The sequence below is a fragment of the Macrotis lagotis genome, chromosome 5 (assembly GCF_037893015.1).
Source record: "Macrotis lagotis isolate mMagLag1 chromosome 5, bilby.v1.9.chrom.fasta, whole genome shotgun sequence".
NCBI lineage: Eukaryota > Metazoa > Chordata > Mammalia > Peramelemorphia > Peramelidae > Macrotis > Macrotis lagotis.
The window spans coordinates 243935607-243955030 of record NC_133662.1 but is presented as its reverse complement, the minus strand read 5'-3'; the positions used below and the strand labels follow the sequence as shown (position 1 = coordinate 243955030).

Here is a 19424-nt window from a genome sequence, read left to right as displayed (position 1 = left end):
TTCCTTCTAGGAAGGGAGTGTTTCCGTCCCTTCCCTTTAGCCAAGTCCATCCCCTCAGACTCTGGAAAAGGCTAGTTTTGGAAATAAGGGGAAAGGCCACTTAGCAGTGTTAATGAGTTCCTCAGCTCTGGGTTGGGCTGCTGCTGCTGCTACCTGAAATAACGCCAAAGGAACTTGGGCAAAACCAAGGCAAATAGTACCTCACCCTCTCAGCCCCTGCAGGAGGCCCCCTTTCCCAGGAGGGAAAGTCCTGTCTAGTCCAATACTGATTCATGAAGGTAGACTAGGAGAATGTTCTTTAGTATGATGTCAGATCTCTGGTACCTTCCAAGGGCCTGGGAATGCATAGGTGGCTGCTGAGATGAATTTCTTTGTGTGTGTGTGTGTGTGTGTGTGTGTGTGAAGGGGTGTTTCCTATAGCCCCTGCTATATATAGGACATGCCCTGTTTTGATTGTCTTCACAATGGAATTCTCACAATTTCTATAAGGTTAGAAGAGAATGAGCCCTTCTTCATTGGCCTCTCTCTAGCCTCCTAGGACACCTTGTGATTGATGCTGATTGATGACACACAACACCTTATCTCCCATCTCTTCTACCTTTGCACTGCTCATCCACCATGCCCGGGCTGCACTCTGTTAAACCTCCTCCTCCTCAGGGAAGAAAGTTCCTTTCTTCCTTCAGGAAGACACTTGAAGACTTTCCTTATCCCCTCAAGTGCCAGCACCATCTCAGTCAGCCCTCTTTGTATTGATTGTATTGTATTGTATTTCCTTTGGACTTACTGGAAATCTACTTTGACCTCCCCTGTTGGGCTCCTCTCTTTAGAATGTGGAATGATGGGGGCAGCTAGGTGGCGCAGTGGATAGAGCACTGACCCTGGAGTCAGAAGGACCTGAGTTCAAATCCAGCCTCAGACACATAATAATTGCCTAGCTGTGTGACCTTGGGCCCACTGCCTTGCCAAAAAAAAAAAAGAATGTAGAATGACAGGATGATTTTCATTCCTTGCATCCTCAGCACCTTATCTCAGTGTCTGGCATATAGGATGCTCTTAATAAGAACTAACTGATTAATTAGGCAACTTAAGCTTCCCACATATATTGTCATCCCTTGGGGAAAATGCCAGTTCTTTGAAAGCAGGGTTTATCTTGCTTTTTAGTTAGTATCCCCAGCACTTAGCATAGTTCTTTGGTCTTAGAATGAGCAAATTAAATGTATTCATTCATTCATTCATTCATTCATTCATTCATTCATGCTTGCATTCATTTTGAAGAAAAGACACTCCAGGTCACATAACCAATTAAAGGAGAAAGTTAGGACTTGAAATCTTATTCTTAATGAGTGGTGAGAGACATGGATCAAAACAGTTCTTGGGGCAGCACCGGCCCTGGAGTCAGGAGGACCTGAGTTCAAATCCGGCCTCAGACATTTAATAATTACCTAGCTGTGTAGCCTTGGGAAGTTACTTAACCTTGTTTGCCTTGGCAAAAACCTAAAAAAAAAAAAAAAAAAGAGTTCTCTGATGTCTGCAGAGAGATGTGAGGGACTTTAACACCTGGAAGGACCCAGACCTAAAAAGAGAGTACTGGATAGAAAGCATGTTGAGCCATCCTTGGGCCCTCCCCACTTCTTATTGGCAAAGGCTAAAGTAAGGAAGACCTAAGTGAAGTGGCCACCATGATGGGAAACTGTGAGTTCCATCATTGTCCCTTTGCTATCAAGTGGTGACAACCCTGTTCATTCTTCTGCTTTGAGCCACAGCATCGGCTTAAAGTAGAAATTTGTTGGGTCTGGCTTCCAGGCCCAGAGCTGCCATTTGTCATGAAACAGAAATGGGCCTGGTGACAAGTAACCTCCCATTGCCACCACATTTCTTCACCCGAGTAGATGAAAGGGTCTGCAAAGGAACTACACTGTGGTCCTCTGAGCTAAAGCTGCCCCTTTAGCTGCCTCAAGGTTCCTTCATCCTTTGTACATGGCCTCACATGGGGTACTGCATGTCCAGCCAGTCTGAACATCATATGTCCTCCTGGTGAGAGGGAATTGAAGGGGAAAGGTAACCTCAGAGGATATGGATTCTTTTTGTTCTATTCCAGCTTTTGTCTTTTTTGTCTTGAGTTTGTTTCTCGCCTTCAGGTCTCATGGCCTGTCTGCTGGCTGGCAGCCCTTGGCAGAATCCAGCTCTCTGGCAATGTGGCAACCCACAGGAAGGGGTGGAGGACAGAAGTGGGCCTTTTTCCGCAGGATTACTTTTGCAGTGTTTCCATCCCTCTTGTTCCCTGTCCCTCTCCCCAGTTAGTCAGTCTTTGGATGCCAAAATTGTGTCTCTGTTGGAGTAACTAGGTGGCGCAGTAGGCAGACCACTGGGCTTGGAGTCAGGAATACCTGAGTTCAAAACTGATCTCAGGTAATACATGTGTGACCCTGAGTAAGTCACTTTATCCTGTTTGCCTTGGTTTTCTCATCCATAAGATGAGCCAGAGAAGGAAATAGCTTTGCCAAGAAAACCTCAAATGGGGTCACAGAGAGTCAGATACAACTGAAATGACTGAACAACATTATGTCTCTGTGGCACATGAGAAGTGGAAGAATCCCTGCTAACTTTCACAGAGGATTAATTGGCTTTTATTGGGGAAAGTATAGGATTAATGACTTATAATAATCACATCGATAATTGACACTTCCTTGTTAACTTATCTAGAATTTCTACATCCTATTTGACTTGGGCAGCTACTGGATGAGTATTAAATCAGTGGGCATCTGTAGTGGCAGATTTCTAGGTGTTGGTTTTGGTTGGTTGGTTCTTGTTCTTTGTTATTGAAGAAGACCAAAATGACATCACTATATTTGAGACAAATGACAGTGTGTCTGACTGGCTTATCAGACCAATATGAACTTGGAATGCTCTACTGGAGTTTGGGCACAAATAGTCCATTTGAACACCTGGGATTGTTATTCTTAACTTATGGATGTTACATTTCAATTCTGCCTTCCTCACAGAGAGCAGCACCCTCTCTGATGAGGGCATGCCATACTGGGTGGTCTTGTGCCAGGGTCTCCCATGCTGTACAATCAGTTCTAAAGAGGGACCTTCACAGTGTCAGTATTACTTCTTCTGACCCCCCTCCCCTTTTTTTTTTGAAAGTAGAAAGGATTTTACTGAATGAAGACCTCTTTCCTACTAAAAAGTAGAGGCACCAAGGTAACAAAAGAGGTAAAAGTCAAATCAGTCTTTTTCAAGCAGCTTCAGCTACCTTGTCTTCACCCTTCAGCCAGGGCTCAGTACAGATGGAATTCATGAGTCTTCAAGGAATTCAAGATATGGTAACTATATATCTATTCCACAAGTAGCCTGATGACCCCACATGTCGATCAAGGGCTTCATTGACAATGACCACACACCTGAAAAGCAGGTGGTCTGAGTCATCTTTATCACGTATTTACCTACCAGGTGACTTTCACAAACCTTTTACTTTCCTCCAGCCCCTAGAATGGGTTGGGGAGTGGCAGAGGCAACTTTTCTGGCAGAAATTAGGGGAATTCCTGGTGTGTAGGGACTAAAAAGTTAAACCTAAATTCTTCCTCTGGAAAAGACAAAGAACTCATCCGTCCACCTGGACGATGCCTGCAGATTCGGCTGCTCTTCCTTTGGACAGCCTCTGCGACAGGCAGCACTCGGGCTGATCTAGCCACGGCCTCCATGGTCCTCAGCGCTGCTCACTGCTCCTCCTCCATGTGGGCCCGGTAGTCTCTGAACAGCAAGCGCATCAGCTGGCGCTTCTTGGGCAGCTTGGCACGATGACTTTGCAGTGTCCTGACAGCTTGGGCCGCGTGTTCGGCCTGCTTGGGGGTGGACTTCTGCGTGCGCAGGCCAGCTCCAGCTGCTCCACGCACCAGTCCAGCTCCCTCTGCAATCGCAGCTGCTCCTCCGGGTCCTGCATCCTGGCCACCCCCTTGGCATCCTGGCTCAGGGCTGGTCCATTTGGCTGGGCTGGGGGAGGTGGCAGCGGCTTCTTCTTCTTGTCCGTCTTGGCTGCCCCACGGCCTCGGCCAACAGCTCCGACTTCCACTCTGGCGCCTGCAAAAGAGGCAGGAGCTGGGGGTCACTGGGAGGTCGAAGCCCCTGGCCCGGCCCGCCCAGCCCGCTCACTCCTCACCTCCATGCACTCCACAGGCCGGCTGCCTCTTCTGACCCCTTTATGAGAGTTTTCCACACCCCTGCATGAGTTCTCCATAAAGTAGTCTTTTTGTCAAGCATATATCTGGCATTCTAACTTGTCTACCATCATAGTTGTGCTCTCTATAGTAATGTGGGAATGTTAGGCAGTTTAGCGCGAGAAAGAACCTCAGTGTCTGGTATCTTCTGCCAGTTGATCTTCAGAATTTTCCTAAGACAATTTAAATGGAAGTGATTCAGTTTTCTGACATGGCGCTGGTAGACTTTCCCAGGCATAGAGCAATGAGGTCAGCACAATGGCTCTGTAGACCTTCAGTTTGGTTGTCAGTCTTAATACCTCTTCTCTCCCTCCCAGATACAGAGCTAGCTCTGGCAATGCATGTGTTGATCTCATTGTCAATGTGTACCTCCCTGGAAAGGACACTGCCAAGGGAATTGAACTTGTCCACAGTCCTCAAAACTTCATTTACTGTTCCACAAATGGATAGTGCGGTGCTGGCTGATGGAGCACCTGGTTTTCTTAGTGTTCATTGTTAGATCAAAATGAGTACAAGCAGCAGAGAATCGATCCATACTTGGTTGTAAATTTCTAGGTATAAAAGTATAACCAAAGAATGGGATTATTTCTTCTCCATAAATAACTGTTGAAACCAAAGGGGTATTAATAGGAGAGACTTTGGGGGAGGTGATATCCCAGGCAGCCAAATGAATGATCAAATTTGTAAGGTTGAAGACCTCATAGTTTAAGGGACCACAGTGTAAGATCTAGCACTTCTGTCTTTCTGTCCAAAATTTGGGAGAAATGTAAATCAGGAATTCCTAGCTGAACCTGTGGACTCTCACTTTGGGATTTTTCACTAGAATCAACAACCTTAAAGGCAAGATGGGGTCTGGGATGTCCCCAGCTCCACAGAGACTTGCCACTTTGGATTTGCTCTCCAAGCACTTGTGGCATGACCGTCATTGGACCATCATAATGTTGGAGGACTTAAGCACCAGGTTTTTTTAAACAGAAAAATACGAGAAAGACTGAAGAATTAGAACTTGCTTTCCCTTCCTCACAGCCTCTTTTAGTCATCTCCCAGGTGATGTATCTAGGTGGCTAGGAAGAGCTATATTCTCTAACCTGGAATATTTGAGTCCCTGCAGTAATGATGTCCTAGCTATGACCTCAGGAGAGCAATGCCCACATTGAAATACTGACATTAGATAAGTAAGTGCTCTATGCTGCTTCTTTCCTAAAATGAATACCACTGCCCCCTTTTGGGTTCTGTCATCCTCATCCTGACCTCTTGCTTAGGCTATGTTGTTATCTCTTCCTGTTTCCCAAGGCTGGAATTCAGGTAGTCACTGCCTTCTAGGCTAGGTGAGTGAAGAAGGTGGGAGCCCAGACTTTGGGTGGAGGAAAATCTTGCCCTCTACTCATGTCTGGTGACATGAACTGAGCTGCCAAAGTCCATCCCATTAAGGCAGAACTAGCCTGAGATGTGACTTAGCTTGCAGTCCCAGTTCACAGAACCCTCCCCTTTTTCTGGGGAGTATAATATCCAACTCCTCCCTCTCCTCCAGACTGTTCTGCCACTCTCAGGGCTCTCAGAAGTGTAGTGGGGTTGGCTATGGGTGCCCTAATCAAATCTGTTTCCATAGGGAGGAGATAGAAGAGGACCTCAGGAGGACTAGCTGTTGCTTGGGTGACATCTCCCTGAATAAGAGCTTTCATTGAGCTCCATTGATGGAGCTATTGTGTGACTGGTGAACTGTTTAGGTTGAAATGACATGAAGGATGGGGTTTGAATATGCAGTTAACTATCCTTTGAGTACTTGGAAGATTTGAAAAATTCTCTTTTCACAGCAGATAGGAATTGGGTCAGATGCTGTCAGGTTACAGGCCTGGTCCCCTGGCTAATCTATAGGCCTGTTTCCCTGACTAATTTGTATAGGTGCTATATGATCCCTTCCTGAAAGATACCTTTGTTACTCACCATTCCTCAGGGATACAGAGGGATCTAGTTGAACTGGAATTCGAAGCATTTGCAATTGGGAGTCAAATACCACCACCCCCCCACCAGCCTCAATAAGCTGTCAGATGGGACTGCCTCCTTTCATTGGTCTGTAGATTTGGAAAAGAGAAGAGGAACTTATAATTAGAAGCCACCATTACATGTTTGGTCTTAGGAGAAATAGTGAAAGTACCCAAGTTACAGTGAGAATCTGCCATCTGTGTCTTGAGGAACAGCATCCCCTAATGAACATACAGTGAGAGAAGGAAGGCTAAGACAAGAAGTGTCTGGTGACTTAGGAAGGAAATCCTCTCCCCTTTCCCATCTCAGGTGTTGAACACCTTTAAAATAAAGAAATTGATTTTATGCTACTTGATTCCTCATTTCTATAGTCTCTTGTGTGGTAGGAGTCAACCTGGGGACATTGCTGGCCCAGAACCAGCCAGACCAACAGAGTGAGGATCCACAGTTCCTGGACCTCTGTTCTTATCATCTTCTTCCTCAGTCCAGAGAGATGGGCATAGCCTGATGAGCTTCTTTCACCTCATGTGGGTGAGAGGAGATGGTGGGACCCAAGATGCTAATGATGTGTCATTTTTTTTTCTTTCCTTAGATTGTTTCTCAGAGGAATGCCGGTCTGTGATTCAGGAACAAGCTACAGCTTTGGGGTTGGCCATGTTCTCCCTGCTGGTGCGGCGCTGTACCTACTTGCTAAAGGAATCTGCTAAAGGTATGCAGATGAGGGGCCCCTGCCTGGTAGGACTGCCCCCAACCTCTGCCCAGGCAGGTCCCAGGGCCCTCCTTCCCTTCTTAGTATTTCTTCTTCCCAGATTTCTCCATCTACCTTCTATACTCTATTTTGTCCCCCTACAGATCCCCTTTTCTGTAAACTCTTGGCTTTTTCCTTTCTCAGCCCATTAGATAACCTAGGATTTTTTAACTGCTGACATGTGTTCCCTTTTTGCCTGCAATGGATATTGATTTCCATATTTTCATCTTTTCCCTCTCGGATTGCAAGTGACTTTTCAGGCTCTCACCTCTTGTTCCCAAACCTTGTGAGTGCTCCAGGTGCCTTGGCCCAGGAGTCTTGGGCTTCACTGGGCAAGGTTTTGGGTACATCTGTTTCCAGGGAGAGGGAGAATTCCATGTCATTTTAAGTTGAACCAAGGACAAAGCTAGGCCTTATAGGTCTTCTGCAGGAGTGTTTAAAGGATGACTGGAGGTAACTTAATTACTTCCATTCTGTATCAGGTTGGTAAGTAGTGTCCCTCGAGGTTGACTTGCCCAATGCTACCAGTTTCTAACTTGGCCCTCCTTCAGTGCTAGAGGGGAGCCAGAAACTCAGGTGGATGCTCCCCCTAGCTATGCTGTCCTCGGCTACACAGGAGGCAGGGAGAGCTCTCAGTGTGTGTGTGGAGGGGGGGCGCCTGGTGTACTGGTTCTCTCTCTGTCCTGCTTTTCAGAATCCTCTTAGGTGCTGGTGGTTTTCCATCGCCTGCAGGCCCAGCTGCCCTGTGGACTTGGTCTCCCTCCCCTAAGAACTTGCTGCCGTCCCAGCGCCCCAGGTCCCCCATGGGGCCACAGCAACATAGGCCAAGCTCTCACCCTTTGCCTCTGCAGCTCAGCCGTCCTCCCATGAGGACGAGGAAGACCAGGACGATATCAAGGTGTCAGCCTTCCTCCCAGACCTGAAAGAACTCCTGCCCAGTGTGAAAGTTTGGTCAGACTGGATGCTTGGTTATCCGGATACCTGGAACCCTCCACCCACATCTCTGGATCTGCCCACACAGTGAGTCCAGTCCCCCCGCCCCTGCCAAGCACAGTTGCTCCTTGTCCGATTTCCTGCTGCCTTGCCTTGGACTTGATCTTTTCTTAATGCCCTCCTTGTTTCCCTGTGTTTTTGGTTGTGCTTCTGCCTCAGTTCTGTTCCCACCCCACTTTCCTTTACTCCCCACAAACCTATCTCACCTTCCCTTCTGAGCTGTGCTCTCTAGTGGTGAAGTCCCCTGACTTTTTCTGGCCAGACTTCCAGAACCCATCAGACAGAATGGAGGTCTGAACCCCATCTAGAGTGACTCCTTTTATCTGCTGTCTCCTCCATGAGCTTCACAAGGACTTTATCTGCTGCCAAGGGGCATTCTGTTGGGCTCTCTGGCTCTAATTTTGGGGCTGTTCATTTTCTCACAGGCTTGTGAAGGACCCACATCAAGAGAATCTTCAGTAGACATTCCTGCCCAGCATAATTTGATCTGTGTGTATATGGGATTTCTGGCCTGATACTTCCCCAATCCCCCTGTTCCTCACTTGAGCCCTCCTAACCTGCAGAGCCTATCATGATGGGCTCCCCCCCCTCCCAAGTTTCATGGCTGTGTGGGTGGTGGCCACAACCATGAGCTGCTCTCAGCATCCCTCCTGAAAGTTCTCCATAGGCTGCCAGAATGTGTTCCAGACTCAGGCTTGGTGAGCCAGGGCTCAGTCTTGAGATGGGCGGCTGGGGCTGCAACAAAGGAACTGACAGTTCTTCTGGCTGGGGAGCAACTAGTTTCCCAGCGGCATTCCCCAAAGGGTTAATGTTTTTGGTCTCAGACTTTTCAGGCCGTTAATCTATAATGCGGACTAGGCAATTTGCTCAGTTTTGGAAAGAAAAGGACAAGGAAGGGCCAAGATCTCCAAGTGTCTGAAGCTGATGCTGAGCATGCGCCATTCGGCTTCCCTCCCCTCTGGGGCCTTTAGCCTCTCCTGGGCTGCCAGGAGGTCAGGCCTATAAGTACTGCTCCCCAGGCCCAGTCCACACATCCACATCCACTGGGGCCTCGGGCCATCAAGCCTGTTCCTCTCCTCTTTTACTGCCTGCCTCCCTTTCCCCTCCCTCCCTCATTCCTTCCCTCCTGTTGGCTTTTGTTTGGCTGAGGAAATGGAAAGCTCACACAGGAAGTGCTGGGCCTCATTTGCTCGGGGTGCAGAGTCTGTTTTCTGTTTGGATGCTGCAGTCCGTGGCCCATTGCCGGCTTGTGTGAGCTGCTGCCCATCTTTGGGCAATGGCTCAAACTGCAGCCAGGCACGTGGTCCTGACCAGAGCCATCCCTGGTCCCTCCGGCTTCCTGGGCCGCTGAGCACTCCAGCTGGGCGGGGCTCCACACTCTGGCTTGAGGCTGACCAGCCCTCATGGGTCTTTCTCTTTCCCCCAGTGGGAGAGCAGATCTGATCAGGCAGCTGCTTGGACCCATGGTGCCCAAGAGACAAGCCCTTATAACCCTGGGCATCCCATCTCTGTCCTGTGGGCAGACCAGTCTAGGGGAGGGGTCATTGGGTTATGGGAAACTCAAGGCCCTCTTTGCACTTAAGCCATCTTTCTGCCTCTTCCTGATTAGTAGGTTCAACTGGCAGAGACTCAGGGGTACCAGATCAGGGGGATCTGGCCCCTTATCTCCCATGGGCCTAGATGATGTTTGGAGGTGGTCTGTGTCCATCAGAATGGACTCACGTTGGATGGTTTCAGTTATTAGACTTAGTTTATCTCCCCCACCCCCACCCCCAGGTTCTGGCCCATTCCTACCCTAACAAAGGAGTGAATAGTTCAAAAATAGTCATGCTTCCTTTTCTCAGGACTTCTTAGTTAGCTACTCCCTACACACAGCATTTTATTTGAAAGGATGTTACCGCTTATACTCAACTGATCTAACTGCAGCATACTCTTTTCTCCTGAGTTATAAGGAATTGCATCATTCAAACATTTCTTTAGGTAGAAAAATTATTTTTCAACTATATTGGCATTATTTTTTTTCTTTTTCTTTTTTTTGGGGGGTGGGGGAGGTAAGCTAATCAGGGAGAAAAGATTTGCCCAGGGTCGTACAGCAAGTGTTAAGTGTCAGGCTGGATTTGAACCCAGGTTCTCCTGACTCCAGGGTCTGTGCTCTATCCCCTGCACCACCTAGCTCCCATAGTGGCTTCTCTCATCTTTCTTTTACATTTTTTTTTTTTTTTAGGTTTTTGCAAGGCAAACGGGGTTAAGTGGCTTGCCCAAGGCCACACAGCTAGGTAATTATTAAGTGTCTGAGGTCGGATTTGAACCCAGGTACTCCTGACTCCAGGGCCAGTGCTTTATCCACTACACCACCTAGCTGCCCCTTACATACTTTTATTATTTCTCTTGCTGTCTTCTTGACCTACCCCATTGGGACTTACTGCCTATCTCCCTTCCAGGAGGGGTCCTGAATTCTGCTTCTTGTCCCTCCTGACAGTATATTTCCTAAAGTATCCTTCATCAATACATTTTGTCCTTCATTGGATCCCATTTTCTTTCTGCATGTGGGTCTCACTATCTCATTTTTACTAGGTGTCAAATGACTAAAAATACAACTTTGGTTTTTGTTTTGTTTTACTTTCCAGAGAAAGTAAATGATCCCATCCCTCTCATTAGATTTCTTCCTGACCACTTCAAATCATATTCCGTTAGGCCATACCTGCTAGTCCTGGGTAAGATCTCACCAGCTCTAATGAATTCTAACTGGTTTATGCCTTTTGACCTACTGAAACACAAGTGAACTGTGGCTCCTTTTTCCTAAGGTCATATGAGGATCAGTAGGCGGAATTGTGTAGTCTTTTTTAACAGCCCCCTATTCAGATGATATACCTCCTCTTATTTTCCCTCCTAGAGGTACTGACTCCCAATGTCCTTTTAGGAATTCTAATGGCATGATCTTATAAGGACTTGGAGATTGGGGTCCATTGATAATTTTTTTGTAGAAAATTGATACAGCATATGTCAAACTTTGTTCTTCAGTATGAAGGCTTTCAGATCTCTTTGAGCAGCATCCCCACAGACTGGAGGGCTGCTACACTTTCCTCTGTCTCTCCCTACCAGGTCTTTTGGTAGGAAGCAAAGACTGGCACTCTCACTTTGCCAAGTGAGCAAATGGAAAGTTGAGAGAGGCAACCCTGAGTCATGGCGGAGCAGAGGGAAAAGCTTCCAAGACCTCAGGCAGGGGGACCCCTTCCATCCCAGAGCCTCAGAATAAGCTAGACCAGTGGCACAGCTCACCTCCCTCTGTGGCCTTGAGAGCGGCCAATCCTCCTTCTTCTTGATCTCTAGTTCTCAGTAAGTGAAAGAGTCAGGGGACTTTGAGAACGTCCAAACTCAGCCCAGCTGTGGCAGTTGGTTTATTGCTTTCAGCTGGTACTTGAACCCAGGTCCTGGTCTTGGAGTCTTTCCCAGGTTTAATCCCCAGAGCTTTCTCTGCAGCTGTATGACACTGCGCTGACCCCGAATGAGGATAGGAAAATAGAACCAGTGCCAAGCCAGAGTCTCTTTTTCATTTGGAGTCTGGCTGTCTGCCCATGACCAGGGTTACATAATGGGAAACATAGCTGGGGCTCTGGAGAGCCCGAGTTTCACCAGGCTGCCCAGACCTTCGCGTTCTGATGCTATATATCTTCCTAATTGTAACTCAGATACATTTATCACACTGTTGGATTCAAGTCCCCTTAAATTTAAAAAAAAAAATCAAAATTCCTGGCCTTGCTGCTTTTCCATGGCTTGCAGATAAAGTTGCAAGGCATTCTGGGAGAAGGTATATGAAGAGGCCAGTAGCTGAGAGACCATCATGCTGGGCCAGGGTAGAGAGAGTGGTGGGAGGAGGGGGATTGAAGGAGGGAACCCCGACTGCTAGGAAACCAGGGGTCAAGCTAATTGCCTTGAGGCAGTCTACTTCCTGGGACCTAGTGGATGAGGATGACAACCAGCCTACCTAGTCAGCCAACTGAGTGTGAGACTAGTTAGTTGAAGGACATATCACCCACACCCAAGGGCAGCTCTTACCTAAGAGAGCACCATCAGAGAAGCTAGGGCCTGAGAGGTCATCAAGTAACCCCCCATCAGCACTTCCCTCAAGGAAGTCTTGGTGACTGTGGGAAGCCCCTTTGCTGCCCTGACTCCCCACCCAGTCTGTCTCCACATTGGGGCGTCACTAGAGCAGCCTGGCACCAGGGGTTCCTCTTCCTCAGAATGTTAAGAAAGAAGACATGGGAGGAAACTCCTCCCCTCCCCATTCCGCCAGTTCTCCCCAAGAACTTCTTGGGGGGGGGTAGGGCATTGGCCTCTGACTTCAGTCTGACCTCAATAGGGTACAAAGCTGACCCCAGGGGAAGGACTTCCCAGGCTCAGATTCAGATTATTTGGGTCCAACATGTGCTTACCCAGTGTCAGAGTGATCACAATCACTGAAAGTTGGGAAGAACCATGAGAAGACCCACTAGGGAAGTGACCCCAAGCTCTGTGCCTGCATTAGAGACCTTGGGGTCCCAAAGGGGACAGCTTTTGTTTTTTCTAAATACTCAGCCCTGCTGGAGAGATGAGACAGACTAGAGACTGAGGCTTGGTTTAAGGAAGCTGGAACCCAGTAATGCTCTCAACCAGTAGATGAGAGGGCTCAGAAAAGAGGGGCTCTGGTGCCTGTGAAATTCTAGACCCCATGATTTTGTTCCTGGTTGAGTTCCTCAGACCCCTGCCCCTGTATATGGCTGGCCAAAGCTTTATTTTTAGAGCAATGCTGGTTGGCTGGTGACCATTTGTGGGGTTTGCCCTGTTGGGCAATGTTGTTTTTATGTTGGAAATTTGACAGTGTGCCCTTATCAAGTCCAAAACTGATATGTTTTTATAAGTTGAATTTTTTACCATTAAAAAAATCACAAAGAAAAAAAACCTTTGACTCAGAGGGATGTTAGCTTGTCTGGCCTCTCTTTAACTTAATTCAGGGAGTAATGTTTCCTCTTCTTATCACTGTGGCACCTTGGCGACATGCTTTCCTACTCCTAAAGCCTTAAAAGGGAGATGCCTGCATAGTTCTGTCCTGGGACCCCTCCTGACCACAGACTCTTGGGGAGATAGACCTGAGAACTAGCAAGTTGTTTTTATTCTGAGATACTTCTAAGTATCTTAGATTCATTCTTCCGCCTTCAGCCTGGATGCTAGCTAGCCTTTTGGAAGGTTTCAATCTTTCCCATCCTTAGGACATACCTTTGACCTAGGAGGGATTTTTTTTTTCTCTCCAGGCTTCTCTTTGCCTGGGTCCTGTGCTGGCTCAGCCATATTTCCAGCTCTCCTCACCCCAGGAACCAAAAGACCCAACTCGTTTCCCATCTGTATTACTTCTCTGATCTTCTGTGGCTCTGAAACACAATGCAGGGCTTCTTCTCACTCAGCTCTTTCCGGGTTTGTTCTGCAGCTGTGGAGTTTGAATGTTAGTGTTTAAACAAGCTGGTATTACACAGGAAATGGCCACCTCCACAGGCCCCTGCAGGCTTGTAACATGGGGTCATTGTGCTTGATATTAATCACCAGTCAAAATGGTGGGGTGTGCAAGAGTGCTTGGAGCTACCTTGGGCTTACCAGAAAGATGGCCAGAGCCCCTGAGGGCTGAGATGCCTTTGAGCTTTTCCTTCCCCCATGGAATGCCCTATCCAAGGTGGGGCTTGGAGTCAGACCTGACTGACCTCCCACCTATAGAATTGGCAGAACTTTCTGTCTCTCTCTGTTCAAGTCAGGAAGGTGATTATCTGATGCCTCACACCTTATTCTTAAAAAGCACTTTGTACAGTATAATTTAGGTTAGAAACCCCCCCCCCAACAGAAAAGCCCCCCCCCAGAGTCCAAGCCCTCTCACTGCCTTTGATGAAAGCTGCTTTTCTGATTACTGTTTGCAGAACTAACCTCAACCCGAAGGGTTAATCTGATCCCTGAATCAATATCCCCCAAACAACAAGCCAAGAGTCTATGTTGGTCCATTTGTGTGAAATGTGTTTCCCCAATCACCTGGGCTGGGCTGGGCTGCATTGTATCGGCCGGCAGCTGCTCTGCACTCAAACTGACAGCTACATTAAACCCTGGAATTCTGAGGCAATAAAAAGTAAATTAACTCTTATTTTTTTCCTGTCCTGGTGGAGTAAGTGAATGTGTGTCTGTGGGGAGGTGATCAAGCCCTGGTTCTGTGTGTATTCTTGCAGCTCCCAGCCTTTGGCCTCTCCCTCCTAAGCCAGGACCTGGTGTTCTGGCTCCATGGAGGAGCCCACTATCTTGCTATGTGGTGTGTGCCCCCTGGGTGGGCTGTTGGACCCTCTTGGAATCATGTACTCAGAGTTAGCAGTGATGTCAATAGTCGTCATCCATTCTTTTCTCTATCTGAACTCCCCTGCCCATCATCCCTGAGAAGGGACTAGGTGGTGCTTGGGAGGGGGCCTACTCTTGAGTCTCTGACCTATACAGCATCCTTGCTCCCACTTAAGTGCCAGAGGAGTCCATTATTTTTTGTCATAACTCCAACAGTTGAGTTTAAATCTGCCACTTCAGCTTACACCTGTCATCCCAGTTCTTCTCGTTTGTTGGACGGCACATCTGATTCTGCCTCTACTTGACCCCTAAAGTCTTCTCTGTACTATGTATCGCTGTTTTCCTCTGATGGTATGGTTTTGACTATTCCACCCTCTTGGTCTACCCCCTCTGAATGCCTCAAGTTGGTCATCCTTTCCACAATCTTAGCACCCACAAGGGAGCCCTCTATCTCAGTGCAGTCTGGCCAGAACATGGGTCAGTCGGCCCTTTAGTCTCCCTTGTTCTAGACACTAAATTTCTCTTCATGGTGATGCAACCTACTTTCACTTTTTTTTTTTTTTTTTTAGTTTTTGTAAGGCAATGGGGTTAAGTGGCTTGCCCAAGGCCACACAGCTAGGTAATTATTAAGTGTCTGAGGTTGAATTTGAACCCAGGTACTCCTGACTCCAAGGCGGTGCTTTATCCACTGTGCCTAGCCGCCCCCACATTCGCTTTTTTGAGCTGCTATGTGATTCCTGTTGAATTTGCTTGTGGGTCCCTAAAACTCTGAGGGTTTTTGGATACAAAATGTTATCTAACTGCACCCCTTTCAGCTGGTAAAGTCCTGAACTTAATGTTCTGAGTCCAAGCATAGTTTTGTTTTTTTTACATTTGTTTCTGTTAAATTTTATCCTCTCAGATTCAGTCCCCCTTTTTAGTCTATTAGGTTCTTTTTTGGATCTCAGTTCTGTCATCTGTTCATGTCATCTGCAAACTTCATAAGCATGCCACCTGTCTCTTCATCTGCCTCAAAGTTGTACACAGCAAGGCCAAGGGCAGAACCCTGGGCGCACCACTAGAGACTTCCTTTCAGATTCATCTGCCCAGTCTAGTTATCCTTTACAAATAAGATGGGACTGAATTTAAGGAACCTATTTTGCTCTTAAATATCTCTACTTCCCCTTCCTAAGTGCCCAGATTAGTTCACCAATTGTTAATGAAATGTCTCCTCTATGCATGGCACCATGCTAATGTTCTTAGACTGTCAGGGAGATAATATGTTTAAGAATTTAGCCAAGAAGGCAAGTATGTTGGTCTATAGTAGGATAAATCTACCTCCATTCCCTGTTCTCCAGGTACCTTTCCCATTGTCTGTAACTTCATCTCTCTGGATTTGGATACAGAAGGGTATGCAGAAAGGAGTTTGTTTTGTGGGAATTCTGTGCCTGCTGAAATAGCCACCCAGGGATCACCCTGTCTAATTGAGTAATTTGATGTCCAGTGACTTATTTTTGTGTATTAGCTATCATCCTATAACTGCAGACCTCAAGGTGACTGAGAATCTTCAAGGTTCAGAAGTTATCACCCAGAACTTTTCAGTATTTTTGAACCCTGGAGACTTAGGAGCTATTTTGGAAATGTTTTGCTAGTAGGGATAAGTTGAGACCTTTTCCCTGTTACAGAGAAGAAATTGCTTTACAAAGAACTGACTGTCCCACTCCTAAAACATGACCATTGAGAGGTGAGGTGGTTGTGTCTGGGCCCCAGGGCTCATCTAAACTGTGAATCTTTTGTGGGTATCTCACTTTTTCTTCAAAACTCCCCTGCGCAAGGGGCAGCTAGGTGATGCAGTGGATAGAGCATTGGCCCTGGAGTCAGGAGGACCTAAGTTCAAATCCAGCCTCAGACGCTTTAATCATTGCCTAGCTGTGTGACCTTGGGCAAGTTGCCTTAAATAAATTTTAAAAAACCACTGACTGAAAACCGACCAAATGCTATTGGACTCTTTTTTTTTTAATATTGAAACTGTTATCAAGATGTATTTTTATTTTTTTTCTATTAAAGATATTATTTGAGTTTTACAATTTTCCCCCCAATCTTATTTCCCTCCCCCTACCCCCCCATAGAAAGCAATCTGTCAGTCTTTACTTTGTTTCCATGTTGTACATTGATCCAGATTGAGTGTGATGAGAGAGAAATCATATCCTTAAGGAAAAAACATAAGTGTAAGAGATAGCAAGATCCAACAATACTATTGGGCTCTTTTAACCCATGTAGATTGGCACCTGTAGCAGCAGTGAGAATAGAATTAGGAACTGAGCTTGGGAATTCAGTCAGTGAATGGAAATATTGGGTCAATACCCCCTAGATGGCAGGCTGGGGTATGGGAGGGAAGAGAAGCAACATGCAGAGAGAAGATGACAGTGGTAAAGTAGGTATGAAGGCATTTCTGGGGGCTCTGGGAATAACCTTATGGAGCAGGTGGGGCTCAGATAGATTCTGAAAGTTAGAAGAAAGGATGGAGCGAATGCTAGACATGGAGTGAGGATGGCCCGAAGTAGGGGAGCAAAGAGGATAAAAAATACACTGAAGTAAGCCTGGCATAAGAAGTTGATGCTAGGTTGTGAAGGACCTAGAAGTTCATCTTCATCTTAATGGGGAGAGGGGGGCCTCTGAGTGGAGGAAGGATGTGATAAGCCTTGGACTCTTGGGCCATCCTGTTGGGAGCTCTAGGAGAGGCTAGAAGCACAGAGACCACTTAGGCTGCAGCACTAGTGCTGATGAGAAGGGATGAAGGTTTCCAGTGGGGCTGTGCGTCTGTCTGAGAGAAAGGGGTGGGAGCAAGATAGACCCCAAGAAAAAGCAGCTAGTCAGAGCCCAAGACATCAGTGCCCTAATTCAGGGAGGCACAACTGACCCATCTCCTGCTGAGACCTTTTGCATTCCAGTGTGAGCTCTGGGCTTGCCATGTGCTTCTGGTCCTGGGCTCTTGAGTTCTCATCTCACAGTGACATTGGGGTGGAAGCTCTTCTCCACCCCATCCTAGGAGTGAGCTTTAAGGTTTTGGCACTGGGTGGGTGGTAATGGGTGAAAGTCAGGCATGGGCATGGGTCCCAGGCAGGGGCCAGTAATCCCTGGGAGGAGTCCGTTTTGGTTTATCTGAGCCCCGGGCAGGAGAACATAGTAATGAGAACCAGATGGTACCACAGATTTCTGCATCTTGGGTCTAAGATGGTGGGGCTTAGAGCATGAGAGGGGAATGTGGGCCTCCCACCAGGCCAGCTCCTGGTGGTGATTCTCGATTGCCTCCTTCTGGCTGGGGAGGCTTCATGCCCCACATCCATCTCCCAAGATGCCTGACTAATGCATCCCGATCCTGTATACGCCCAGCTGCAACCCCAAGTCCTGGAGTTCAACTCCAAGACTTTTCACCTTCTTTCTTCCCTGTCTTTCCTGTTTGTTTATTTTCCAAATTGCTACTCTGCCCCTGAATGAGTCTTCTGCCTGGGGCTTACCAGGGTTGGGTTCTGATCTTGGGCAGGGGGCTCCAAGGGAGGCACTGGGGGAGGAAGGAGGAGAGGTTGGAAGAGCCTTCTGGGTCCCTCAGTGGCTGTCATAGGCAGGGCTAACCTCGGAGGCAGCCCTGATCAGCCCTATCACATCCGGTGCTTGTCTCTGCAGCCAGGACCAGAGGATAAACTATCAGAGCTGTGGGGCAGTGCATCATTCCTCTTATTATTTTCTTCTCTGCAGATAGGGGTCGTGGAAAGTTCAGTTCCTTTTAACCCTCAAAGCTCTGTTTATTCTACAGCTGGTAGCCCAAACGCCGTGTTTCCCATTACATCACAAAGGAGCTCGGACAGATCTCTGCACAGAAACGTGTTGCAACTGTTTATTTTTTTCCATATTTAAACATTTCTGACAGCCCAACCCAGCTGAGCCAAAAGATGGAGCTTTGTGAATGAGTCTGGTTGTTGGTGTCTGCAGAGAGAAACTTTAGCAAACTGCCTCTCCCCTGTGTCTCTTCTCCCCTGGGTGTGTTTGCCCGCACACAATATAGAGGCCAGTTACCTCGGCAGGACATATGTGTGGATTAGGGGTTGTTGGGTGATTAATGGAGCTGTGTCCGGCCTGGCTCCCAGGACGCTCTTGAAAACAAGATGTTTCATTTCACTGCATTTTCCTAGTACAGTGATTCCAGTAAATAAACTAGCATTGGTCCTGTCCACCTGGAGCCACTCGGGATATTCCACGCCCACCCTCCTTGATCCCTCTCTTCTTGGATTCTGCCCGACATGGTAGAGGCTTGCAGCTTGTCCTTTGCATGCCCTTTATCTTGCCTTCTTCTGAGGTCCAGATTTGTGATGATGATCAGGGTTGAGGCCCCCATTCTGAGCAAACACTGGGGGGACAGAGAGCGGGGGGGGCAGGTAGAGGGAGAGGATGTCTGAGCTCAAGAGCTTCCCCAGGGAAACTCCAGGTTGTAGCTTGTGCTGTTCACTCTCCTTTGCTGTCTGCCATTCACCTCTTAAGCTGAGCTCTGAACTCTTTGATGATGACGTGTTCCTTGACTAGGGTGGCATTGCAGGGATAGTGGATCTGCTTTTCAGTGACCTCTCACACCTTCTCTGAGTGTGCTGCCAGCCTTAGTCTGGCTTTCAACATCATTCCTGGGACAAGCATGTTTGTCATTTGTTCTTTAAGACCATGACATCAGCAGCCTCAACCTCCCTCTTTCTGGAGCCCTATGGGTCCAGTGACCAGACCTCTGAACCATCTGAGTCACAGAGGGATTTGATGGACCCTAGAGAAGTGACCTCTTCTCCCCTTTGACCCCTGTGTTCTTGGAGCTTGACTTGGGGATGATCAGACAATTCAGACTGGTATCTTTTCCTAAGAACTAACTATCCAGGGGAGGAGAAGAGTGAACATTGGTTATCAGGGCTTGTAGCTTTCTAAGGGCTGGACTAATTGTCTCATTCAGTCCTTAAAGCCCCTATGTAGGTGTGCAGTTAAGGAGGTCCCCAAGAAAGGGAGGGTCAGAGCAGTTTAGTTATTTGCCAGAGTGATGGTGACAGCTAACATGAGGTCAGGAAGGGAGGAAGGGCCCTTGGCGGGGCACATTGGGCCAACTGCTGCCTGCCAGTGTTGTCTCATCT

At 47.5% G+C, this 19424-nt stretch overlaps 1 protein-coding gene and 1 pseudogene across 2 annotated transcripts in view; one reads left to right on the top strand and one right to left on the bottom strand.

Annotated features, from left to right (window-relative positions):
• The window catches only part of SMG6 (SMG6 nonsense mediated mRNA decay factor), a 176871-nt gene that overhangs the window by 86713 nt on the left and 70734 nt on the right, over positions 1 to 19424 (top strand). For both annotated transcript variants that reach the window (XM_074189201.1, XM_074189200.1), the window contains exons 11-12: positions 6793 to 6909; positions 7800 to 7968. In XM_074189201.1, the coding sequence (XP_074045302.1) occupies positions 6793 to 6909; positions 7800 to 7968 (286 nt within the window). The remainder of the gene's footprint in view (positions 1 to 6792; positions 6910 to 7799; positions 7969 to 19424) is intronic.
• LOC141487974 (UPF0488 protein C8orf33 homolog pseudogene) lies at positions 3534 to 5143 on the bottom strand (annotated as a pseudogene).